This window comes from Rana temporaria, chromosome 2 (assembly GCF_905171775.1).
Source record: "Rana temporaria chromosome 2, aRanTem1.1, whole genome shotgun sequence".
Lineage (NCBI taxonomy): Eukaryota > Metazoa > Chordata > Amphibia > Anura > Ranidae > Rana > Rana temporaria.
The window spans coordinates 133,849,792-133,877,261 of NC_053490.1; the positions used below are offsets into that span (position 1 = coordinate 133,849,792).

A 27,470-nucleotide genomic window follows, 5' to 3' on the forward strand; every position below is an offset into this window, starting at 1 on the left:
GGCACATGCAGGCTGCATCTGATGGACACTGGTGAGGCAGCATCTGATCTTTTGCATCACGTCTACAGTCTCTGACCATCTCCTGTATCATGTTGGCTAGAGGTGCACCAAATGGAAATCTTGCCAATACCATTAAGTAGTGTGTTTAAGTAAGAGATGGCAGACATAACAAGAGATGTTTAGGGATTGTAAACTGAATTTTCTTGACCTTTCTTGCACTAAAAAGGTGCCAATCATGGCCAAAAATAAAATTTGAAATGGAGGAAAATATATTAGGGCTCTCTCCCTCACTTTGGATTAAAACATTTCCATTTGGTGCACCCCTAGCTTTTACAGTACAATTGTAGTTCAATCTGTATTAAAGTTTAAACTTGGAAGTACAAAGGAAGAATGTGGGCACAGGCATTTAGAGTGTACCTGCATTTCAAAATACACACAGAACAGATGCAAAACACCTTTTCTTTCTCATATTTTCTCTTTGCTCCAAACCCACGCAAAGGGGACATTGCTACTATGTGGGAACACCTATTTAATGCTTAATCCTAAACTCAACCAGACCTCTTCAGCAGTCACCTCCAAGTTGTCTAGCTGACAAATGGCGAGAACTCCCATCTCATCAATAGAGCCTATACCCATCATTGTCATACCCCAGTAGTTCACATTCATATAATTCAGCATGCCTCAACATAAGGAATGGCTGGTGCACATTAGGGTATAGGATCTTGACCCTGCGGTCACAATAGAACTCTTCAAAAGTCACCCATCTAATCAAACTAAATATGCAGAGCAACAGGAGTGAATAGACCAGAATCTTTGCTGGACTGAAAAGGCAGATCATCCGAGTTAGACAAAACAGAAAAAATCTACACCAATGGCAACAAAATTGGCAGTAGGTTGGCCAACAAGCTGAAATGTTTCCCACCCAGACAGTTCACCATTTCTCTGAAGACAAGGTTTCAGATCCACACTTAATTCAGTGAAATATACTACAGTGAAAAAAAAAAAAAAAGTCGCTTATTAAACACAGACAAAGACAAAATAATCCGCTCACAAAAACCTTGTCCATGCAGGGCTGAAGTCCATGATTTCTCCAGGGGTCCCAATGGCTAGGTCAACCAACCAAAACCTTCTCCAAATCCCCAAATCTCACTACAAATCTAAGGGAGAACGCAGATTCTCGGTCCAAGGACCACGGCTCTGGAATGCTCTACCCACAACCATCCGCATGGAAGAAAACCATCGGGTTTTTAGGAAAAAAACTGAAGACCCACCTCTTCTGAAAGTCCTGTACAACTCTGGTCGCCAGCGCCTTGAGGCGATTAAGTTCGCATTTGTTGCGCTATATAAGTTTCTCACTCACTCACTAACAGAAGCTTAACCATATCAGCCACAAATATTTCACCACTCCTGCTCCTAAATGTGTACAGCTTCTCGCTCCCTCAGACAGGTGATGGGCGTTATCCCCCCCCCCCCCTTTTTTGGACTTTTACACAAAGGGGTTAACCTCTTTAGGACCCAAGCCCCTGTAGTCAGGTTTTAAAGATTCTTTGCCACCCGAATAGCTCTCTGAACCTCCAAATTCAGTGTCCCCAATGAGGACTTGGCAATCCATAGAATACTGAAAACTAGTTCTAGCGTCAAACAGACTACCCCAGAACCCCTCACTTTGCATGGACAAGAACTGCCAAGTACTCAACAATGACTTCAAACCATCAAATCAAAAAAGGGACCACAACCAAATAGCATGGAAATACACCTGCCACCCAGGACCCATCCCTGGCATCCTGCACAACCAATATTCAGGGTGGCGACATGTTGCCGCTGCAGATGGACTAGTATTTTTAATGTAATACAAGTGCAATAATCACCACACTCCTAGGCCAGTGACACTTCCTCCAGCTCTCCAACTGAAAGCCCCTACAGAAGAACAGGAAATATGAGCATATTCTTTTCCTTAAAGGTGAACTTAGCCCTTTAAACACAAGGCATGGTGGCATTAATAAGTCATGTGCTCTCATGTGTCTTACACATTCCTCATTCAGAACAAGCAAGTTGATTTCAGCATGAATGAAATGGAGGCATGCTGACACACACACACACACACAAAATGGTAAGAATTGCCTTTTAGATCACTTCTGAATAAAAAGTATTTAAAGCATTTCATACCTTGTTCAATAAATTTGGGATACAAAAACAGCACCTTATACACTAGCTCGTGTGTGTGTAGACCAGAGGACCAATTTCAGTCCTCAAGGCGCACCAACAGGTCTCAGGTGAAGCAGCCGTGGTAATAACTAAGGCAGTGAAACTGATAAAAAAAACAGTGAAAAATAATGAAAAGCCTAAAAACATGACCTGTTGAGGCCTTGAGAAACACTGGTGTAGAGCAGAGGATTGGTCACTTGCCAGCAGCAAATCACATTGTCAGTTCAAAGGGGTGGGGGGGTCATTCCATGACATCCTGATCTGTCATTTTCTTGCTCCAATCAGCACAGGGAGAAGCAGAGCGTCATTCAGTCCCGCTGCTACAGTAGACAAGGGGGGGGGGGGGGTCACCCGCCTAGTGTGAACCCACCACCAGTACTGAAGAGCCTCACTAGAGAAGAAGAGGAGGAATCTGAACAACTAGACAGCAACAGCTATATCAACCATGCCAGTAATAACATCCAATCATCTCTATAATTGTAAAGTACAGGTTCTGTCAGATAAACCATCTAGGAAAAATACACAGATGTTGGCAGAGCATTAATAGAATAGTAATCACAATTTGTCTTTGTGACATTGTCACAAAGACAATCAGGGCAGCATAGGATTACCATGTGATAAAATAACCCTGCTGCAGCCAATAAATATTTATTGCATAAATGGCTTTCTGCTAAAGACAAAAAATGCTGAACCAAGTGTTTGTTTACTAGAGCAATGGGGGAGAAAATGACAATGAAGACATTTTTAGGACTTAAAAGTATGCTTACCCAGGATATACACACACACACACACACACACACACACACACACACACACACACACACACACACACACACACACACACACACACACACACACACACACACCAAAAAGGTGCGTGGTAACAGAATGATTTTTTGATTTTTGAAATTCCTCTGTAGACTTCACTTGGCCAGAGTGCACAAAGAAGCATAATCTCAATGCCCAGGACTCGCATGTGTTTAAATATAGCATACAAATCAATGACAGGCTGCAGCTGTACACATTTACCTGCACATCTGAGCAGTTACTTCAGAGCAAGGGCTTAACATTTTCTTCAAAACACTTTTTTAAAGCTCTATGAAAGCCAAAGCCCCTGTCACTAAATAAAATAGATACCCCACAGTCCTGTTAACACCTTCAGTTTGCTTCACTTCAAAAATGATACCCCTCATCACTTCAGTGGTGCTTTAAAGCCTCCATATAAGTCTATGACAAAGCTTGCATGAAGCACCTGAATCTTTTGAGAGGCATTCATTCAGCTTTAGCTGTGCTTTGTTTGGAGAAATTGCAGGTTTGGTATTAAGACAAACAAGGCATCTGCCAAGCTTCAAAAAAGCATCACAGAAGCATCAAAAACACATATTGGGGGAAAAAAAAAAAAAGGGTAGGTGCTTTAATGCGTGTTGAAGTAAAAGCAAGTGTAAATGAGCCCTAAATAAGGGACGGCTAAGCAGTTCTGGAAGCAGACAATTTGTGTCCAGGGCCGGTCATCTGCTGCTGCATGCATGTAAATGCTCTGAAGTTCATACAGTGGCGTCTGTCAGCCTATCACTGATTTTTACAGGCTGTGCATGAACACCTTTAACTCCTAGGCACAGAAATACCCCTTTTTATGGCGCATGCCCCTCTGCAGCCATGTGAGGCCTTTGATTTCCGACTAGGCACATCACAAGGTCACCTTATCAGAAGAATAAACATCCCTGTACACAACTTTATATCAGAGACAATGAAAGCGGAACTAAAGAAAACATAAGAAATACTCGCCCAAGCTCCAAAAGAGCCAATGCCCACAAGGTCAGTCGCCCCCATCTTCCCCCTGGGTTCTTACAGGTGTAGCTCTTTAGTCTTTTGATTGGCTGGCACGAGATGACGTCCCTATCGCATATACACAGGAGTCAATCTGTGGTGGAATGTAAACTGAGCTGCACATGCTTGACATACGTTCTGCAGACGTTTGTGCATAGGCAGGTATTTTATTTCAGAAGAGAAAACTGAAGGTTTCTTTGGCAACAAAAATGCCTGCCTGTTCGCAATTTGTTATCCTTACATCCACTTTAAGGCTGCATTCACATTGTAACGCCGCGTATTTTGCCGCGATTTGTTTACTTTTTTTTTTTTACAGATAATTTCTATTGATGTCTATGCCCGAACGCCAATGCCGCCTGAAAATAAGGGTCCGGGACTTGTTTTCAGGCGGCAGGCGTATGGCGTTCGCCGTGAACCATCTCATAGACATCAATGGAAATTCACCCCTCCAGCGGCACGAGCGTCGCACTTCAGGCGTATATACGCCGAGGTGTGAATGCAGCCTAAAGTGGTTGTAAACCCTGTTACACCAATTTTACCTATAGGTAAGCCTATAACAAGGCTTACCTGTAGGTACCTTGAATGCCTCCTGAACTTGCAGTTTAGAAGATATTCCGCATATGCACAGCTGCCGACATCGTCAGCACATTTGCACTGAACAAATGGGCCACTCATGCCATTTCTTTAGTAGCTGTGATGCGACCAGCTGCACCTGTGCATGCATAGGAGTGAGGTCATCGCGACTCTGGCCAATCACACCGTCAGAGCCACGAAACGGGAAGAACACCGATTCAGGGCATTGGTCGAAGGTAAGTATTTTACAACGAGCTAGTATGCAATGCATACCAACTCATTATGCCTTTGCCTTGCAGGGTCTTTACAACCTCTTTAAAGCAGAGTTACGGCCATGTTTTTTTTCACCCTGCTATACGAGCATAATGCATTATTAACATTAAAAAAAGAAAAAAAGATTACGGACGTGTGTTATTCTGACAGCTTAGTAAATCTTCTGGCCGTTGCCAACATGATTGTGGGCATGTGAAGCCCAATCGTTGCCTCTTCTGGGACTAGCTATGGAGAGGTGCATGCGGGTCTCGATATCGCGCATTCCATGGCGCCGATTGTTTTCCAAATGTTACCATAACAATGGACGGCGACGGAGGAACGTCCCACCCAGTTATGGTAACTTCATTAAATCGTGTAATTTCCTGTCGGGAAATAACGCGATTTTTTTATCACAGTACTGTCCACAGACTCCCATTAAAATGACGACTCACATTTCCGAGGAGCACAGGCAAGGAAGGAAGTGAAGGAGCGCTGCAGACCAGGAAGTTTAGGAAGGAAGGAAGATTGGGAGCACTACATAGCAACTGGTAAAGTATATTTTAAAAAAAAAAAGAAAGAAAGAAAAATTCCTCAAATGTTTTATATTATTAACCACTTCCATACTGGGCACTTTATGCACCTTCCTGCTTGGACCAATTTTCAGCTGTTGCACTTTGAATGACAATTACGCGGTCATGCTACACTGTACCCAAACTAAATTTTTATAATTTTGTTACCACAAATAGAGCTTTCTTTTGGTGGTATTTGATCACCTCTGAGATTTTTATTTTCTGCAAAAAAAAAAAAATAAAAGACCGAAAATTTTGAAAAACAAATGTTTTTTTGTTTCCGTTACAAAACTTTGTAAATAAGTCAGTTTTATCCTTCACGGCTGCGCACAGATGGGGCGGCACGGATGGGCACAGATGGGGCAGCACAGATGTACTGTAATATTTTGTACTGATGGATGCCAGTGCCAAACAATGCCTACCAATCAGTGATACCCATTGTGGGCACTGATGGCATCCCTGGTGGTCTAGGGTGGCATACCTGGTGGTGGGCATCCCTGGTGGTATCCCTGGTTGTCTAGTGTGGGCATCCTCGGTAGGGGGGGGGGGCGCGCTGCGCTGATAATCGATCAGCACAAACCCCCCCCGTCAGAGGAGCAGCCGATCGGCTCTCCTCGCGTCTGACAGATGCGAGTGAGGAAAAGCCGATCACGGCTGCTCTTGTTTACATCGTGATCAGCCGTGTCCAGCCGTGGACACGGCTGATCACGTGGTAACGAGTCTTCGACGGAGACTCTTTACCTAGATCGGTGTTGCGGGGTGTATTTGGAAAGGGCAAGGACTTTAACGCAAAACGGTGCCATTTGTTTTTTTTCTGGTTCAATATACTTCAATGGAGAAGCTGCAGAAAAGCATGTAATGTGTTTTTGGGGCAATTTGTGTTTTGTAATCTGCCCAACAAATTGGCACAATTTTTTTTTTTTTATATATATATATTTTTTTTTAAGGCTATTTGAATAATCGAAACAATAATCGGCCAACAAATCAATATGAAAATAATCGATAGAGAGATATCCACTAAACATCAGAATATTGGATTATTATACAGGATTTATATAGCGCCAACAGTTTAAGCAGCGCATTATAACATCCGGGAAGACAGTACAGTTACAATACAGGAGGGATTAGAGGGCTGTCAATGTATACACAATGGATGTCAATGTATACACATTCAATGAGTGCACATCCTGAATCCAGAAAATGCTTTTAGAATGATCGATCTAAAGATGGTTTTCTATTTAAGATAAATTAATACATTTTGTTTATTCAGCATGAAATGGGGCTTAGTTATGTAGCACGATGCTGTATATTCTGCAATATTTACATTTTTGGTTAACTCACTTAATGAATCCAAGCACTGCATTCACACAAATTTCACAGTACAGGCGGTTCACTACTTACAAAACGACTCCTACTTACAAACTGGGGGACACAACAGGAAGTGAGAGAAAAATCTACCCCTAGAAGAGGAAATTCACTCCTGTAAGAGTTATGGGAAAAAGGTGTATCCACTGATGCTTTATCACCAGTCCATGTTTCCCCAAAAAAACTGAATTTTCTAAATCCAATTCTCATTGGGACAGGAAGCGAGGTGAAATCTTCTGAACAGGTGCACGGACAGCAAAACAAATGTTACAGGGTTGATAAGCTTTTTGGATAACATAGGGAAGGGTTAATAGATTTTTGGGCTGAAGCTCCAACTTACAGATTCAACTTAAAGGGTCACTAAAGGAAAAAAATGTTTTTGCTGAAATGACTGTTTACAGGGTATAGAGACATAAAAGTTAACCGATTCCTTTTAAAAATGATTAAAAATTGAATTTAATCTATCATATAATGTGCCTCTAGTTTCACGTTCGGTTTTAAAGGTACATACATGAAGTTCCGGATGAGAGGTGAGTCGAGAAGACTCACAGAACGAAAACAAACAAATCCAGGGCAGCGTTTTGTTTTTAAAATGAATCTGATTGGTTCTGAGGAGTTTTAGACACACAGTAATGAGACCACCGTGAGAAAGCTCCCAGTACGATGGTTATAAGGAAACGGGCAACCAGGAAGTGTGGAGATCAGAGCAGAATTACAGCTACTTCAAAGCAAAAACGAGCAATGAGGACATGAAACCAGTACTGCAGTAAGGTAAAGGAAGCTATTTAGCTAAAAAATAAAAATTTCCTTTAGTGACCCTTTAAGAACAAACCTACAGCCCCCATCTTGTTTGTAACCTGGGGGCTGCCTGTAACCATGAGATAAAACAAAAGTTCAGTAATATTAATTTATCCTATTGTCTTGCAAATCTATGTACACTACAAACTGTATGATTGAATTGGTTCGGATATCGCTGTTTAACTAACCTGACAGCTTATTATTCTAAATAGGAAACCTTCATTATGGTTGCAAAGATTCTAACTACCAGCATGAATAAGTCCTTACATTTAAAAGGGGCACCTGTCATTTCAGATCCATCAGGGCAGCACCTGTTAGCTGGCATCCACTCACCTGCTGCCACCATGTCCCTCACCTTGTTGTGTCTCTGCCGAATCACCAGCCTTCCCATTAAAGTGAATGGGACTGTCAGTGAGTCAACAGCAGGTCAGAGGAGGAGACAGTTGCTCTTTAAAAAATTATGATTTTTAAAGCCTTTTTACTAGCGATTTAAATAAAATCCACCCTGCCTCGGTCTATTGTTTTAAATAAAATCGTTTGACAGTTTTTACACTATGTATGGCCTCTGTTCTAAGGCTGCATTCACATCTAGGCGTTTTTACGCCTGTAGCGCTACGCCGCTGCCGCCAGAGGGCTGAAAACAGATGTCCCTCTATGGAGATGGTTCACATCTCCACGCCGGACGCCTGTCGCGTGAAAAAAGGTCCCGGACCTTTATTTCAGGCGTCTTCGAGCGTTCGGCTAGGAGATGGGAATCATCTCCATAGAGGGGGTCATCTTGGGACACATCTAGGCGGACAATACCGGCGTTTTGTCGCCGCAAATCGCGGTACAAAACGCCGCTATTTTTACCGCGATTTGCGGCAACAAAACGCCGCGATTTCGTCCGCCTAGATGTGAATGCAGCCTTAAGGAGTGTGGATGTGGCCTGAGCTGACATGCTGATCATTGGAAATTTAAGGTGGTGTCCTGCTATTGCCATTGTCTGGAGGTCTGTTAAAGTGTTACTAAACCCAGGACACTGCATTCACAATATCTGGTCTCCCACAGTACACATGGAAAGGCAATTTTAGCAAACATGAACTGCAAAATACCTTTTCTCATCAGCAGTGTATAGCAGTATTGAGCCTTCCATCAGTGTCTCTAAAGCTTGAAGGAGTTTTTATTCTCCCCTGATTGTCCCATGAGGTTGCAGAACCCCCTGACCCTGTGTCTGGACAGTACTGATTGGCCCTGTGCTAGGGCCAATCTCCAAGGGGGAGGGGGAACACACAGTTTGTGCAGAGTGCCCCCATTGCACCGTTCTGTCAGCAGATGGAATAAGGGCAGTGGAAGGAGGAGAGGCCTTTTTACACGTGAGGATGATTAACCCCTTGACAGCGAGTATAACATCCATGCTTTACTGCACATACAGACCGATTTTACGGTTGTGGGTTCAGTACCACTTTAATTACATGCCTGGCTGATCTCTGTGGTGGGGGATCTTTCATATTTGTTAAGAGGTTAATCTTATTTGTGGTGAAGAGCACGAGTGTCTTGGTCATCTCCAAGATACATTCATGGAGTCCGTGGATAGCGAAGGGTGGGTTCACACTGGTGTGATGCCAGACATTGCATGCGATTCGCACCGCATGCCTGTGCACATCAAATTCAGCCAGTGTGTACAGCTGGAACTGCATTTGTACCAAAATGGTGCAGGCCCCCTTTTTTTTGTGGGCCACAGTGGAATCGGATTGCATGGGTGTTAAGACCCATGCAATCTGATGCCATAGGTCGGAATGCATTCTGCAAACCGATTTGGGGGTGCGATTAACTTTATAGTGACACCGTTGGCAGTTCGCAGAGAGCAGTGTGAACTGCCTGCAATTCCTGTGCGGGTTATCGCATCTGAATTGTTGCGATTCCCACATTGCACCAGTGTGAACCCAGCCTGAATGTTTTTACTTGTTCCTGGACTTTACTGGTCTTCTGTTGCTGCCTGTGGTCTGTGCATCAGGTGTTATGGAGCCACCTTTGCATGCTGGCTCCATAGGGTCTAAACAGGGCAAAGGAGCCACTCCATCAGAAGAGGAAGTCTGCTATTCGTTGTACTGGCTTACTGAAGAAGAAGAAAAATGGTAAGTCACTGGAATTGATATTAAAATATTCAGGTTTAAAAACCACTTTATGATTTCATTAAAAATAGTAAATCTATGAAACTGTCTGCACTGGAAAGGAATCCATTCCAAAGGACTGTCAGACATGAGTAGTTGCAGATAGAAACCAACGTCCCATGACGCCTAGGACTCCCCCAGCCCTCACCATTCATTCTTCGCTAGGTTTGTTTCCATGTACATACGAATAGCAAAACGTACAAGTAACAGCTGTTCGCCGTCTCCCCCCTCAGTACAGGGCCTGAGGTGCCCACCACCATACAATACCACACAGTTCTCCACACCTGCCTGCATCTTCACCCCCCCTTCAGCGGCCTCCTCTTCACTCACACCATTCCCTACGCCGCACCGGGAGGGGGGCAGGAAAGACACCCGAAAGTACTTACCGTACCCAACCCCCGACCCCAGTGGAGTGGACGCCGCCTCTCCCGGGGCAGGGAGCCTACGGACCCCGGACACTCCGTCTCTCCGCTCCCCCTGACAGACGCTGACGCCACCACCGGTCTCACAGCGCTGCTGCTACGCAACCCACCGCCAAGCCACGCCCTCCATTGCCTGACCGACTGGACGTCTCAGCCAATCGCGTAAACGAGCTGTCCTAAAAGCGCGTGGCCTCTGCGCTCCGACAGCCAATGATAGAAGAGAGGGGGCGGGGCTTAAGAAGAGGGCGGGAGATTAAGGCTGAATGTTTCCTGGGGATAGGGAAAACCTTTAAAGTACAAGTTCACCAAACCCTGCCCCCCTCCTCCTCCTCCATAGCCCCTCAGCTAATGTGAGTTGGACCCCCTCCACACACGTGTTCACTCACCTCTCCGTGACGGGGGGGGGGGCTCCTCCGGTGTTTACATCTTCGGTGCAGAACCTCCGGCGCTGGCTGCCCCCTCCTTGGAGTACAGCCCCATTCAATTCTATGGGGAGTTACTGCGCAGGCGCGGCTCGTGCCGGAGATTTCTGTACTGAGGATGTTTAGAACGGAGGAGGCCGCTGCAGTGACGGAGAGGTAGATACACTCCGGAGTGGGGGGGCTCTGCTCTACATTAGGTTACAGGATTATGAAGGAGGGCTGGGGCAGTTTTATGGCAAAAGTGAGGTTGTCCTTTAACTCATTCTTCAGCTGTTGACGCAACGAGACTGTCCGTCCAATCAGGAGGGAGTTGCCAGTCAATGTTTCCTGACGTCACGGGCCTCGATACAGACAGTAATTACGGCATTCAGTACATGTAGCCGCCATTTTGGCTATTTGTAGTGTTCAGGGGGGGTTGGAGGACTTCCCAGGAGGTGATTATTTCACTTCAGAAGTCAGCAGACCATTACTGTCCATAATGACAGGCAAAGCCAGGTCACCTAATGCTGAAAATAATCCAGGTATATACTATGGAAGTTCATGGTGATAATGGTGTGGGTTCAGTCATGTATGTACTGCCCCATTGAGGCTACAGTCACCTGATAACCCATTGACTTGACTGGACTTCCCCTTGTGTGGAAAATGTGTCAAAAGAAGAGCTCATGTACCAAATTTTATCCACAAGCCAAGCGTATTTATTGATATGCATTTTAGCATGCATCAAATATGCGAAAATTGCACCCAGGTGTGAACGCAGCCTTAAAGGGGAACTTTACCCATAACAACTTGATAAAAAATAATGTTCTTTTAGAAAGGAACGTACATTCCACATTAATAAAATTAATGTGCTGTAAATTGCCTCCAGCATTGCTCCTGTTTCTTCTTGCTGGAGGCGGCCATTTATCTGAAGCCCAGAGCTGCTGAACAGCAGTAAATCATAAAGTGGAACTAAACCCATCAAGTTAAAGTGTTTGTTACCCTAAATAAAATAATAGTGGATCTTGTCCCTTTAAAGCATGTTATTACAGCACAGTGCTTTTGCTGTGTAAATTGGCCCCCTAAAATACTTGGCTGACCCTGCCAATTTCTCCCCTCCTCTCTGTAGACTGACCACAGCTTATCACTGCTGCTCAGCCCTGACACCGTGGTCAGTTTACGTGCCTCCGTCATCTCCTCTCCCCCCTCCCTACCTGTCAGCTTGTGATAGTGCCTGCCTCTGCCCCTCCTTGCTGCTGAAAAGTGCTCCGGGGGGGGGGGCTGATAAAGGCAAGTGAAGGGCCGCATCCGGCACCTGGGCTGCAGTTTGGAGACCACCGGTCAAAAACATGCATTCACCAGCAGACTCTGACTCTGAGGTGCTTAAGACCCCTTTCACACTGGAGCATTTTTCAGGCACTTTGGGCGTTAAAAAAAGCGCATGAAAGAAGCCTAATCTGAAATCCCAATGTGAAAGCCTGAGTGCTTTCAGAGCCCTTTGGCCCCTTTCACACTGGGTGCAGGAGGTGCGCTGGCGGTATACCGGTGCTATTTTTAGCGCCGCCATACCGTCGTTTTTACCGCGATATTCGGCCGCTAGCAGTGCAGTTTTAACCCCTGCTAGCGGCCGAAAAAGGGTTAATACCGCCGGCAATGCGCCTCTGCAGAGGCGCATTGCTGGCGGTATTACCGCGGTTTCCCATTGCTTTCAATGGGAAGGAGTGGTAAACACCCCGCTCCTTCACCGCTCCAAAGATGCGGCTAGCAGGACTTTTGGAGCGGTCCTGCTAGCGCACCGCTTTAGTGTGAAAGCCTTCAGGCTTTCACACCGAAGACTGCAGGGCAGGAATTTTTCAGGCGCTTTGTCGTTAATAAAAGCGCCTCAATGGGAAGGGGCGCTTTAGGAGCGGTGTATTCACCGCTCCTAAAGCGCTGCAAAGAAGCTGCTTGCAAGACTTTTTTTGACACCCTGCCAGCGCAGTGCCTCGGGCTTTCACATTGGGATTGCAGATGAGGCTTCTTTGAGGCGATTTACAGGCGTTATTTTTAACGCCAAGACCCCTTTCACCCTGGGGCGTTTTTCAGGTGCTTTAGTGTGAAAACACTCAGGCTTTCACATTGGGAAAGATGCAGCTTCTTTCAGGCGCTTTACAGGCACTTTTTTTTTACGCTAAAGCACCTGAAAAATGCCCCAGTGTGAAAAGGGTCTAATATTCCTGGGTCTATGGGAGATCTTCTCATATAATTATCAGATGATGTGGCTCTTTCCTCCCAAGAGGAGCATGTGGTGTCACTGGCTGATTTTCAGTTGCCATTTATGTCACAGAACCAGTCATAGAATGCATTGAGGTGAAAAAGATTGAACTAAATAGCTAACTTTTCTTCATACATTTTAGCCAAAATGTTTTCTGCTACATTTCTTTGGTAAAAATAACCCAAATCAGTGTATATTATTTAGTCTGTATAAAAGTTATAGTCTACAAACTATGGCATATATATTTGAAGATTGATCAATCCAGGTCCTTACTGCCTGCCTCATTTTTTGACACCCTAAAATGCCAGGACAGTACAGATTTACCCCCAAATGACCCCTTTTTAAAGTGGACAGTCCAAGGTATTTAGTAAGAGTCATGGTGCGTAATTTTTTGTCATAGTTTTTTGGAAAATGAGAAAATTAAATAAATTTTTTCCCCACATTTACTTTTACATACAGTCACTAAAGCAGTGCAGCATTATCATATGACTGTTGAGGCAGTGAATAGGAACACTGACTGGTGACACTATGTAAACATTTAAAAAAAATGTAATCAATTTACAAAATGCAACAGAAGGACAATCTAAATCAAATCAGATTGGCTTCTTACATTTGCACACTTTGTACACTTGAACAAATTCAAGGATTTTGTAGGATTAGAGTCAGGTGTATGATTAACCAAAGCAGGTGTCAATGATCACCAATTTCAAATGTAATTTGAAACACAGTCATAAACAGAAACAGCTGTGTAGGAGGCTTTAAACTGGGTGAGGAACAGCCAAACTCTGCTACTAAAGTGAGTAGACACAATGGTAGTTATACTGCATTAGAAAGCTCTCTCCCAGACAAATATTTCAAAGCTTGGGTTTCTAGATGTGCTTGCTGTTCAAGTTCTTTTGAAGGAGCACAAAGTAACAGACAATGTTAAAGACCATACACAGAGTGATTGGCCAAGGAAACATAATGCAGCAGATAAGACACACCATGCTTACTTCCCTTCGACATCAGAAGATGTCCAGCAGTGTCATCAGCACCGAACTGGTGGAAACCAGTGGGACCCAGGTACACCCATCTACTGTTTGAAGGAGTCTGGCCACAAGTGGTCTTCAAGGAAGAATTGCAGGTAAAAACCTGACGTGGAAACAAGGCTAAGCGACTCAACTATGCACAAAGACATAGGAACTGGGGTGCAGTAAAAAATGGCATTGCGTGCTCTGAACTGACAAGTCAACATGTGAAATATTTAGCTGTAGCAGAAACCAGTTCGTTCCCTGAAAGGCTGGAGTGCGGGCAATGAGTGTCTGCAGGAAACAGTGAAGCATGGTGGTGCAGGTTCTTTGCAAGTTTGGGGCTGAATTTCTGTAAATAGAGTTGGAGATTTGGTCAGGATCAATGATGTCCCTGGTGATGAGAAATACAGGCAATTGGCAAATACTTATCCATCATGTCATACCATCAAGGAGGTGTGTGATTTTTCTGCCATAGGACAGTGACCCCAAACATACAGCCAATGTCATTAACCACTTCAATACAGGGCACTTTTACCCCCTTCCTGCCAAGACCAATTTTCAGCTTTCGGTGCTCTCACACTTTGAATGACAATTATTCAGTCATGCTACACTGTACCCAAACAATATTTTGAAATTAGAGAAGATTCACCCAAAAAATACCTACCGAATATACTCAAGCATAAGCCGAGTTTTTCAGCACATTGTTTGTGCTGAAAATGCCCCCTCAGCTTATACTTAAGTCACCTTTTTGCGCCTGATCACCTGGACTTTGGGGACCTGGTAACGGCTGGCTGTAGGTCCCCTGGATTCCAAACTTGGCACACATATAGCCCTGCTCTTCCTCTACAAGTGTGCAAAGTTGTTTGTCCGGGGTACCTACAGCCGGGGAGCACCGATTTTTCAAATTCGGGCAACTCTTCCATAGACTCCCATGTTAAAGGGTAATTTCTCTGGTAAATTTGGGGACCCGGTATCGGCCGGCCGTAGGTCCCCTGGACCCGAAACTTGGCACATGTGTAGCCCCAGTTCTCCTCTACAAGTGTGTTTGCTGTCTGGGAGACCTATGGCTGGGGAGCACCGATTTTTCAAAGCACCCCTTCTATATACTCCCATGTTAAACGTAAGTCTAGTCATGGGCACAGTGAGGCATGGACACAGTGAGGCACAGTGAGACATGCAGATGGACACCCTAGGCTTATACTCGAGTCCATACATTTTCCCATTTTTTTGTCGCAAAATTAGGTGGGTCGGCTTATACTCGAGTATATACGGTATTTGTTGCCAACATCCCCATAATTAGTAACCATGGAAAAGAGAGGAGATACCCCCAAGAAGTACACAGGGGAATTTAAGGGCAACTAAAGTAAATACTGGATATATATATATATATATATATATTAGGGATGCACCGAAATGGAAATTTCAGAACCGAAACGAAACCGAAAAAAAAAAAAATCAATCCGAAACCGATACCGAAACCGAAAATTACTTTCCCCCCCCCCCCCCCATATTTACATTTTTTTAAATGGGCACAGTGGCTGCATGTGATGGGCACAGTGGCTGTGTGTGATGGGCACAGTGGCTGCATGTGATGGGCACAGTGGCTGCGTGTGATGGGCACAGTGGCTGCTTTTGATGGGCACAGTGGCTGCGTGTGATGGGCACAGTGGCTGCATGTGATGGGCACAGTGGCTGCATGTGATGGGCACAGTGGCTGCGTTTGAAGGGCACAGTGGCTGCGTTTGATGGGCACAGTGGCTGCGTTTGATGGGCACAGTGGCGACGTGTGTTGGCACAGTGGCTGCGTTTGATGGGCACAGTGGCGACGTGTGTTGGCACAGTGGCTGCGTTTGATGGGCACAGTGGCTGCCTTTGATGGGCACAGTGGCGACGTGTGTTGGCACAGTGGCTGCGTTTGATGGGCACAGTGGCGACGTGTGTTGGCACAGTGGCTGCGTTTGATGGGCACAGTGGCGACATGTGTTGGCACAGTGGCTGCATGTGATGGCACAGTGAGGCTGCAATTAATGTTTTTTTTGGTAGTCAGAGAAGGCAAGCATGGCTCAATAACACACAAACGTTTAAAAAAAACGTTTGTGTGTTATTGAGCCATGCTTGCCTTCTCTGACTACCAAAAAAAACATTAATTGCAGCCTCACTGTGCCACTGTGAAAAAATGGCAGATAATTTTTATTTTTACCTGCCATTTTTTCATTAAGTGCTGGTCAGTCACCTCAGTCAGTATTAACCACCCCCCCAATCCAGCGATTTCATTTGTTCTAAGTTCCTTATTTCATTTTATTTCAAGTTCTAACAGGTTATGTTTTGCTAGTGCTTACTTTTTTTTGGAGCACACTGCTCGATTCCTCTGTGTCACAGGCAGCTCCGACACAGCGCTCCGAGTCCTCCCTCCCCTCCGGCAGTGACATCACACGGCGCACGACGCTGGACTGTACCAAGAGACTCCCCCGTAGGGGGGAGTAAAAAAATCAGGAAATGGGGCTAGGAGGGGCTAGGAGGACTCCGGTGGAGCGCGATCGGCAGTCGGCACACAATTTGTACAGTGCCACTGCCGCTGCCCGCGCTCTGTACTTGTCTAACGGCCGCAAATGCATTTGTAAAAAAAACTGCGCCCCCCTCCTAGACGAAATGGTACCGCCCACGGAGGGCGGTCATTATCGGCGATTTTAAATGTGTTTCGGCTTGTCCCTAAAATTGCTATTTTCGGCCGATATGTATCGGCCACCGATATATCGGTGCATCCCTAATATATATATATATATATATATATAATAGTAGATTTATGGAATATGTTAAAAAATATATGCACATATCACCATCTAACACATTGATAAAAACAATAAATGCAGTTGATTCGATTGAACATTTTATTCTCCTGTTATATCGCCAAACATGTTTCAGGATCTCACAAGAATCATTTCTTCAGGGGCATTTTCATGAGGAGATTTTTGCAACTAATAACAATCTCTAATAAAGCATAACATAGGTTTAGAATAAAAAAAAAAACCAGAGACATGGAATGAGAATTATGGGCAATACGCTAAAGAAAAAAAACTATTGATCAACCGAGGTCTGCACCCAAGCACTGCCAGTGATATAGCAGATATACAGGAATACTTTGACATGTATGCACAAGCACATATGTGAAGACGACTGGTGCATAGAGGCAAAGAAATAGATAACTCTGATAGGCTCCCAAGCAGAACAGTGGTATCCTAGGGTTTGTATGGCTTCCCAGAAAACGTATAAAGATATGGACCTTGGACGTTTGTAGATAAAAATCAGCTTGCAGATGCCACTAGTTTAGAGGTGGCACATGGACACAGCACAGTCACATCAAAGAGCAGTCTGTAAAGATATATATGCAGGTATAAGAAAATTAGTTTTGCAATAATAATGTCCGCCCTCGGTTGATTGTTAGGATTTTTCTTAAGAGTATCTCCCATGATGCTCATTCCATGTCTCTGTTGTTTTTTTATTCTAAACATATGTTTTTCTTAATTATAGATTGTTATTAGTTGCAAAAATCTCCTCATGAAAATGCTCCTAAAGAAAGCATTCCTGTGTTGGGACGATATAACAGGAGAATAACATTTTCAATCAAATCAACTGCATTTATTGTTTTTATCAATGTGTTATATGGTGATGTATGCACCTATTTTTTAACATTTTCAATAAATCTTCTATGTTTTATATATATATATATATATATATATATATATATATATATATATATATATATATCCAGTATTTAATATAGTTGTCCTTAAAGTCCCCTGTGTACTTCTTGGGGGTGTACCTTTTTATTATTTTTTTCACACAAATATAACTTTCTTTTGGTGGTATTTAATCACTACTGTTTTTTTTTTGTGATATAAGTAAAAAAAAAAAGTTGATATTATTAGGTACAATGGGCTAGAGACAAGTACTTGGGTACTCTCAAGGGCTGCATATAGGTACTTGGGTACTCTGAAGGGCTGCAGCTAGGTACTCGGGTACTCTGGGCTGGAGACAGGTATTCTGATGGGCTGCAGATAGGTACTCTGGGTTGGAGACGGGCATTCAGGTACTCTGATGTCAGAGTGACACTTCTCATCCCTGATTGCCGCACGGCGTACCCCTGGAGGCATACACAAAGACAGTGCATGTGACTGGCTGGAGATAGGTACCCGGGTACTCCAATGGGATGGAGACAGGTACTCGGGTACTCTAATGGGCTGCAGATAGGTACTCGGGTACTCTGATGAGCTGGTGACAGGTGCTCTTTATTACTGGGGCAATTACTGTGTACTGTAGGTGATAACTAGCTGTTACCACAATCTCCTCCTCACACAGGATGGGTGTGTGAGAGGGAGAACCCAGTAACCGCTAGTTACAGCAGTTTGTTAAAATTTGTGACCAGCTGTGATTGGACACAGCCGGTCACTTGGTAAAGAGCCAATTTAATTGGCTCTTTACCCTGATCGGGGATGAGCTGTGTCAGAGTGACACTTCTCATCCCTGATTGCCGCACTGCGTACCCCTGGAGGCATACACAAAGACAGTGCATGTGACTGGCTGTGATTGGACACAGCCGGTCACGTGGTAAAAAAACATTTTCATCGGCTCCTTACTCTGACGCCTTATTCCCGATCGCCGCGCTGGACACCCCTGGGATGCAAAAAAATGGGCGGACGTCATATGATGCCCCCCTGGAGGAAGAAGATGTCTCTGCCAGTATCATTTTACAATGCGCTGGTAGGGCAGTGGTTAAGAACTCTCTTCAGCATAAAGAAGAACAACAAGTCCTGGAAGTGATAATTTGGGCCCCACAGGGCCCTGATCTCAACATAATCGAGTCTGTCTGGGATTACATGAAGAGACTGAAGGATTTGAGGCAGCCTACATCCACAGAAAATCTGTGGTTAGTTCCCCAGAATGTTTGGAACAATCTACCTGCCAAGTTCCTTCAAAAACTGTGCAAGTGTACCTAGAAGAATTTACACTGTTTTAAAGGCAAAGGGTGGTTGATTTCACCTGGATTTCCATTTTGTTAATTTATAAAAATAAACTATTAACACTTCAATTTCTGAAAGCATTCTTAAATTGGTGGTAAACTTATTTTTTTGTGTTATTTTTATCTACAGGTTAGCTTAAAATAAAGGTTACCTATAGGTAAAATCATCTAAAAGTGAACCATTTATGAGATATTCTAGCAAGAGGCAGTCAATCATGTCAGCCGTGCAAGCGCTCTGAAGGAACGGTATACCTGTGCCGTTCCTTCAGACCTGTGTGCAGCAGCCACGACTCCCACGTGTGTAAGCGGGAGTGACTACTTCGCAGCTCAACCAATCAGACAACCGGAGTCCCCGAACCCAGAAGGAATCCCAGGTGAAGATGAAAGCCTCTTGAGCTGTGACAGCGTGCCGCTGGCGAGCTTCGTTTTAAGGTAAGTCTTTCATAATGTGCTAGTATGCGGTGCATACTAGCACATTATGAATGTTGCCTTGCAGGTGGAATTCTTTTTTTTTTTTTTTTTTTTAAGACTTTACTGCTGCTTTAATTAACAGGATTTTTTCATACCTGCCTAAAAAAAAATCCATAACACCTAATTAAAAGATGGAAAATTGAAGTACAAAAGGCAGTCTGTCTGAAATTCATAGCAATATTTGTGTGTAAGTACCATTGCTAATAACTTGTTTTATATTAATGAGACTGGCTGGCTGAACCATTGATCTTACTAACAACTATAATAAACAAAAAAGTCCCACACAAACCTCTATAACCTGCATTAGTATTATGCGATTCTACACTCTGCTAAATAATGGGGATGATGAACATATATAAAGTTATTACATTACGTAATTCATGATAGTGATGTTAACAGTCATAAAGCCACGCAGATACATTATTATGGAATATGACATTGTGGACACTCCTATTGTGCTGGTTGGCTTTTAGTTCTAGGTAGTTAAGGCCGAAAGGACTACATCAATGTGCATGAATAACTGTTGAATTATATTTTTTTACAGTGATTAAAGCGTCAGCTTTACAGAAGGGCAATTATGACTACTGAAACCTTTGTAAAAGATGTGAAGCCTGGTCTCAAAAACCTGAATGTAATTTTTATTGTTCTTGAAACAGGTATGTAAAATTTCAAGGTAGTTTTTATTTTTATGGTCTTGAAGGAATATTTATAGTATGACAGGCTCAATCCACAAATCTAATATACTAGGATAAAGATCATTGTTTTAAAAAAAAGTGATAAGGCAAAAAGCTGAGTCCAGGGAGATTTAAATATTACAGTCACATGCATGGCTAAAAATTGAAATCCATAGCCTTATGTAAATCTTCACGATTTAAAGCTTTAAACTTTTAATTTCTGCGGGATCTACAGCCAATATTCGCCATTGTTCATTGCTCACAATTCCCAACCAAGACTTTAATTTTAATAAACAGTGACTACAGCATTCTGAGCTTCAATTATATTGTATTAAAGGGAATACATACATTTATACGTTATGTTTTTTTTTTTCATTCAGTTTAAAGAAATCTTAAAGGAGTTGTAAAGGAGAACATTTTTTTGCCTAAAATTAATGTCTGCAAGGTAGACAGACAGAATAGTGTAATGCTTCTGTTAAAAAAACAAGTAAATACCTATGAAATTCCTTCATCTATATCACCTCCGGCGTTTTAGTTCCTGTTCTCTCATTCACTTCCTGGTTTGCATCGCTAGTTCATGTAAGAACTACATTTCCCAGTATGAATTGCGGCACGCCCAGTAATTCACACCTCCTTGAAGTCTCTAACACGTAGAGAGCGTCCTGCCACACAGATGTAGTTCCCAGGAGGGGGTGAGCACGTTTCTGACCACCGCAGTAAAGCCTCCCATCACGGTGGTCAGTAAAATCAGACAAGCAGGAAGTGAACAGAACAGAGAAGAAATAGAGCAACTTCTGAACAAAAACGAACAATGAGGAAGTGAAAAGAGGAATGTCTGCAGGTAAAGGATGCTTATTATGAAAAAAAAAAATCCTTTACAACCCCTTTAATTTGTTTCTTTTAAAACATTTAAAGTGTATGGGTAAAATCAAACATTTACATTTTATTTTTTGTCAATTAACTGTCAAGTTATATTGCTACCAACAGCAGGATTGGAAACTGGCAAAGATTGTAGGCCAACACAGAAAACCCCATGTTGATAGTGTCCTAGCATTTTTCTCAGCTATTTTAAGAAAAGTCTCTCCAATTTTTTTGCTAGCATCTTTTCTCTCGAATAAATCAAGATTTTTTGTACGTAGATTTTGAACTGGTCTCTACATGAAAACTTTCTGGATTGGCCTTTGTAAAGCTTATCTTTGGAGTGTCATACCCAGACCTCGTTAAACTGGACATTACGAGGCTAGTCTGGAAGTAACCTTCCAGACCTTGTTCTGCTAATTCGTTAGCCAGGTACGGATTTCCAGGTCCACTATAGGGATGAGCTTCGTATTCGAGTCGAACTCATGTTTGACTCGAACATCGTATGTTCGATCGTTCATCGAAATACGAACAAAACAGGTCGTTCGTGCCAAATTCGAGTTACGTTTCACAGACCATAATTCACTGTGGCATCGCTGGCTGATGATTGGCCAACATGCACTATGACCCGCATGCTTGGCCAATCACAGCTTGCAAAAAACGGAGAGCCATAATTGGCCAAAGCCAGGGTGGCTTTGGCCAATTATGGCTCAGGGGGTTTAGTACACGCCCCACACTATAAAAGGCCGCCTGCAGGTCGGCCTTGTGTAGTGTGTTGCGGTGGTTAAGAGAGTGTCATTTTTTGCAGGTAGATAGAGCAGGCAGGCTAGTCAGTTAATGTTACAGTGTGTAGAGGATATATATATACATTCCAGGTGTTGTAAATATATTTATACACTGTATAGTTTAGCTAGATCAGTTCTTTCTAATTTACTGGCAGGCAGGTGATTGTGCTAGCTGCAGTATTCTTACGTGGTTTATAGTGTCCTCTGTAGTTTGCACCTAAAGCTACTTGGTGTGTACTGGCCGTGTGCTCTGTAGTTTGCATCTAAAGATTCAGGAGCAGTGATTTTAACGATGCTTAAATTAAAAAATAAAATAAAATGAAAAATTCCTTTAAATATTGTACCTGCTGGGTGTCTATAGAATGCCTGTGAAAACGTCTTTGAGAACCCGGGTCTTGCCCGAGGGAACATGTATCAATGGAAAAAAAGTTTTAAAAATGGTAGTTTTTTCAGGAGTCCTATTTGTAGTCCCCTTTCGCTCTCCTACCTATACACCCCCCCCCAAAAAAATAAATAAAAAAGGAAGAGACCCCCCAGACCCACCCCCCAACATCTCCGCCTCCCCCCCCCCCTCAGTCCCCCTCCATCCGCCCCCTCTCCCGAGGCAATGAAATCATTCCATGGTGACCAAATTTTTAAATAGATTTCTCTATTTTTCCTACTTGTCCATACTAGGTCTTCCATCCTGTTCACTTCCTCCACTTTTTGATACCACATACTCATAGTAGGAGGTTGTCTCTGTTTCCATTTAAGTGGTATACACGCTTTAGCAGCATTCAATAAGTGACACAGAATGGAACTCTCCGATAAATGCAAAAGAAAAAATGCTGGATCCTCCGGTATTTCTGCTTCACTAAATCTTTGAATGGTCTCTCGAACATCCTTCCAAAATTTCCTAATTCTAGAGCAGGACCAGAACATATGTAGCATACTACCCTGTTCTGTCTGGCATCTCCAGCATTCCCCTGTCACCTTTGGGAAGAATCTATGGAGTCTTTCCGGGGTTCTGTACCACTGTAAGATAATTTTGTAATTTGTTTCATGCATTTTTGTACATGTTTCTGTCTTAAATATTGCATTTATCATTTTAATTTTTTGAGATTCCCAGAAAGTCCTCCCCAGGTCTAATTCCCATCTTTGAAAAAAGGGCAACTGAAAATTCTCCAAGGGTTTAGTCAATAGCCCATACATTCTAGATACTGCATGCGTTATTGGTTCTTTTTACATACATTGTTTCTCAAATTGTGTTAGACTTCGGTCCAGCCTACTTGGCGCCCCTACCGTACTTAAGAAATGTCTTATTTGTGCTGCTTGCCAAAAATCGAGTTGGAAAGGGCCATTCTTCTGCATCAGCTCCTGCATTGTTGGCCATTTACCTTTTCATTAATAAAACAAAAGGTCCTTTTTGTATACCCGGTATAAATTGGGGATTACCTAATATAGGCATCAATGGTGAATTACATGTCGATATTTTATCCCCAGAGAAAAGATTTTGACAAACTCGTAATGTGGGCCCTATTATTGAATGCTTCTTATGCCGTGTACACACGGTCATTTTTTGTGATGAAATAAAATGACGTTTTAAAAAACGGTCATTTAAAATGATCGTGTGTGGGCAAAACGTAGTTTTTTATCTTCTGAAAAACGACCCAAATTTTTTTTTATCATGCTTAAATTTTTTATGTCGTTTTTCAAAATGTCGTTTTTTTGTGTCATTTAAAATGATCGTGTGTGGGTAAAACGACGTTTAAAACAACGTTTTTAAACCCGCTCATGCTCAGAAGCAAGTTATGACGCGAGCTTGAATGGAACAGAGTACCGTCGTACGTGCTGAATGTAACCACGCTTTGCTAAAGCATTTTGAAAATACAATGATGTGTAGGCAACGTCGTTTTTTAAAATGAAGTTTGAAAAACAATGTTTTTTTTTCATGAGAAAAAACAACGTTTTTTTACAAGACAAAAAACGACCGTGTGTTAGTATTATTTGTAATATTTTTATAACACCAGGGGGCTCTGCTTAATAATTCCCTACATTGTGCTTGTTCTAAGTTTGGCCAGATTTTCATATCCCTATGTCGGCACCAGTCCAGTACTCGTCCTAGATGCACTGCTTGATAATACTTATATACATTAAGGACAGCCAACCCTCCATACTGTTTTGGTAAAGATAACAATGTCCTCTTAATCCTCGGTTGTTTTCCTGCCCAGATAAATTTCATGAATAATGTTTGGATATGTCTAAAAAATATTCTTGGTATTGCAATTAGGACTGCCTGGAGAAGGTACAGGATCTTTGGTAGGATATTCATCTTAAATGGTCACTAAAGGAAAAAAAAAATGTTTGCTGAAATGACTGTTTACAGGGTATAATAAAGACATACAAGTTAACTGATTCCTTTTAAAAATTATAACAAATAGATAAAAAATCAATCATATAATGTGCCTGCAGTTTAGTTTCACTTTTAAACTGGTTTCATGTTCATGTGAGCTAGAGAGACACACAAAACAAAAACAAACAAATCCAGGGCAGTGTTTTGTTTTTAAAATGAATCCGATTGATTCTGTTAAGTTTTAGACACACAGTAATGACAGCTTAGACCAGTGGTTCTCACGTGACCCCTTAATAAAATGTCCCAAGTTGTGGGGACCCCTAATGGTAAAGTTATTTTCATAGTGTGGGTTGTCAATACCCAAGGCAAGACAAGTAATTTGTGCCCCTAACCCACGGACATTTAGAGCTCCCTGAGTCCCTTCCACTCGTATAGTATTAAAACCCCCTTATGGTACATTTTAGGATATACCATGCTTTCTCTTTGTTCTCCTTTCTTTCCCTTTTTTCTCTCTCTATCCTAATTTCTTGTTTGTTTTTTTCCCCATCCCTCTCTCTAGCCATCTTTCTTGTCCTTTCTCTTAGGCCCTGTACACACGTCCGAGGAACTCGACATGCCAAACACATCGAGTTCCTCGTTGAGTTCAGTGTTGAAGCCGCCGAGGATCTCGGCGGGCCGACTTTCCTCATTGAACAACGAGGAAATAGAGAACATGTTCTCTATTCGGCCCGACGAGTTCCTCGTCGGCTTCCTCGCTGAAAAGTGTACACACGACCGAGTTTCTCGGCAGAATCCAGCTCCGATCGAGTTTCTGGCTGAATTCTGCCGAGAAACTCGGTCGTGTGTACGGGGCCTTATTGTTTCTCTCTTTTTCTTTTCTTCTTCCCCCTCTTTTCCGCTCCCTTCCATGTAGTCTCTATTTTTATTCCTTCTCTTACTCCTTGGTGGGGGGAATGGGATGAGTGGCAGTGCTGGGGGGAGTTCTGATCCAATGTAGGTGCTCTTGATCCAGGTCATCTGCTGATCTGAGAACTGTAGTGGGGCCTTTTAATGGCATCTATAATCACTGGTAGTGTTACTCACTGTGTCTCCAACTTTGTGGTGTCTCGCAGCAGTGACACCTATGCCGAATTCAGGAGATACTGTCTCCTTCAGCCCCTCCCACTTCACGTGCCTCACCAGTCAGATAACCTCTAGTCTCTGCACCTCAGCCATGCCGTGAACCGAGTAGACGGTCACAAAAAGGCTGGGAGAGAGGTGTGGGCTTCAGGAAAAGCCCAGGATTTGGTGACCCCTGGCAAATTATCATTTGACCCCCGAGGGGGTCCCGACCCCCAGGTTGAGAACCACTGGCTTAGACCATCGTGAAAAGCTCCCAGTATGATGGTTATAAGGAAACAGGCAACCAGGAAGTGTGGAGATCAGAGCAGTTTTACAGCAACATCAAAGCAAAAACGAGCAATGAGGACATGAAACCAGTACTGCAGTAAGGTAAAGGAAGCTATTTAGCTAAAAAAAAAATTCCTTTAGTGATCCTTTAATTATATTGCTTCTTCCAATCCATGAAAACATACCCCTGTGCCATTTCTCCAGTAGTTCACTCACTTTACTTAAAGCGGAGCTCCACCCTAAAGTGGAACTCACGCTGATCGGCACCCGCCCCCCCTCCGGTGTCACATTTGACACCTTTCAGGGGGAGGGAGGTGCAGATACCTGTCTAAAGACAGGTATTTGCACCCACTTCGGGCCACACGCTACGGGCAAAAGACGGGTTTTTCTGACTTCCCGTCTGTCGCCCGTTGTGTGCTGGGAACACTCGGCTCCCAGCACGCAGCGGGAGCCAATCAGCGGGCGCAGCGCGACTCGCACATGCGCCGTAGGGAACCGGGTAGTGAAGCCGGAGCGCTTCACTTCCTGGTTCCCTCACTGAGGATGGCGGGGGGAGCAGCAGAGAGACGAGCGATCGCTCATCCTCTGCTGCGGACGGCGCTGGACTCCAGGACAGGTAAGTGTCCTAATATTAAAAGTCAGCAGCTGCAGTATTTGTACCTGCTGGCTTTTAATATTTTTTTATACTGGCACATCCGCTTTAATATTGGTATGAAATTTAATTCATAGATTCTAGCCCTATCTGCTATCTAGTCCCTAAATACTTCAGCCCTTGATCTGACCATTTAAATTTATAGATTTGCCTTATTGATTCCATCCTTTTCTTTGGGATTGCTACCATCAAGGCTTACAACTTTGTGCAATTTATTTTGAAATACGAACGACGACCATATAGCCCAATTTCCTTAAGCAAATTTGGGAGTGAAACAATTGAATTTGTCATTGCAAACAGCATATCGTCTGCATATGCTGCGACTTTATGCTGTAATCCCCCTATTTCAATTATCTTAATATCTTTATTTAACCAAATTCTACACAGAAGGGGCTCCAAGCTTAATGCAAATATCAAAGGGGACAACGGGCATCCTTGTCTTGTCCCATTTGCTATTTCAAAACGGTGGGAGACAACTCCATTTACTTTCACTTGCGCTGTGGGTCCTTTATACATACTCGCAATCCAATTAATCATTTTCTCTCCAACTTTTATATATCGTGGAACCGAGAACATAAACCCCCATCCCACCCGATCAAAGGCCTTCTCTGCGTCTGTTCCAAAAAAGACGCTGGGGGTCTTAGTCGAGTTGGCTATATGCATCAGATTTAGGGCCTTGATGGTATTATCCCTTGCTTCTCTTGTTGGTATAAATCCAACTTGGTCCTGATGAATCAAGAAGGGAAGTTGCTGTTGTAGCCTTAGGGCTATTATCTTACTAAATACTTTCAAATCAGCATTCAGCAATGATATTGGCCTATAACTACTACATTGTTGTAGGTTCTTACCCTCTTTTGGTATCACTGAAATTGTAGCTTTCACTGTCTCTGGATGAAAGGTAGCTGTATCCCCCAGTTCGTTAAACATTCTGACCATATAAGGTCCCAACTCAGAAATAAGCGTCTTATAGTACTGTGCTGTAAATCCGTCTGGACCTGGCACTTTACCTACTTTTGCTAATTTTACTGCATTTTGAACTTCTTCCAATGTTTTTGGAGACTGCAACTCCTCACCAACCTCTGTCGACAAACTCGGCATACCACTTGAAATTAAATATTCCTCCATCTCTACTTGATCTGGCTCATTCAATTCTAGGTTATAAAGTGAGGAGTAGTAGTCGCCAAATTCCTCTGCAATTTTTCCAGGCAATTGAACCTCAGTTCCATCTTTCTTTTTAACCAAGGGTATATATGTCCTTGTCTGTATTTCCCATAAGGCTCTTGCTAATTGTCTTCCCCACTTATTACCTGATTCATAGCTACATTTACGTCCTATTTGTAATGCCATTTTAGCTCTATATTTTAGTAGCTCAGTCACTTGTCTTCAGGTTTCTAATAATTTTGTTCTACTTCCGTAGTCTGGGAATGCTTATGTCGTGCCTCTAGGGTTTGAATTTTTCCTAATAG

General features: G+C 43.1%; 2 protein-coding genes across 4 annotated transcripts in view; one reads left to right on the plus strand and one right to left on the minus strand.

Annotated features, from left to right (window-relative positions):
* Positions 1 to 10,633, minus strand: part of RNF41 (ring finger protein 41) — an 81,774-nt gene extending 71,141 nt beyond the window's left edge. The window contains exon 1 of one of the 2 annotated variants that reach the window (XM_040341112.1): positions 10,551 to 10,633. The gene's annotated coding sequence lies outside the window, so the exon portion shown is untranslated. Of the gene's footprint in view, positions 1 to 10,128; positions 10,327 to 10,550 lie in introns of those variants that run through there. The other variant, XM_040341111.1, reaches the window with a different exon arrangement.
* A 3-nt stretch (positions 10,634 to 10,636) lies between these two features.
* The window catches only part of NABP2 (nucleic acid binding protein 2), a 37,321-nt gene continuing 20,487 nt past the window's right edge, over positions 10,637 to 27,470 (plus strand). For both annotated transcript variants that reach the window (XM_040341113.1, XM_040341115.1), the window contains exons 1-2: positions 10,637 to 10,742; positions 19,859 to 19,970. In XM_040341113.1, coding sequence (XP_040197047.1) covers positions 19,892 to 19,970 — 79 coding nt within the window. In that variant the 5' untranslated portion in view covers positions 10,637 to 10,742; positions 19,859 to 19,891. The remainder of the gene's footprint in view (positions 10,743 to 19,858; positions 19,971 to 27,470) is intronic.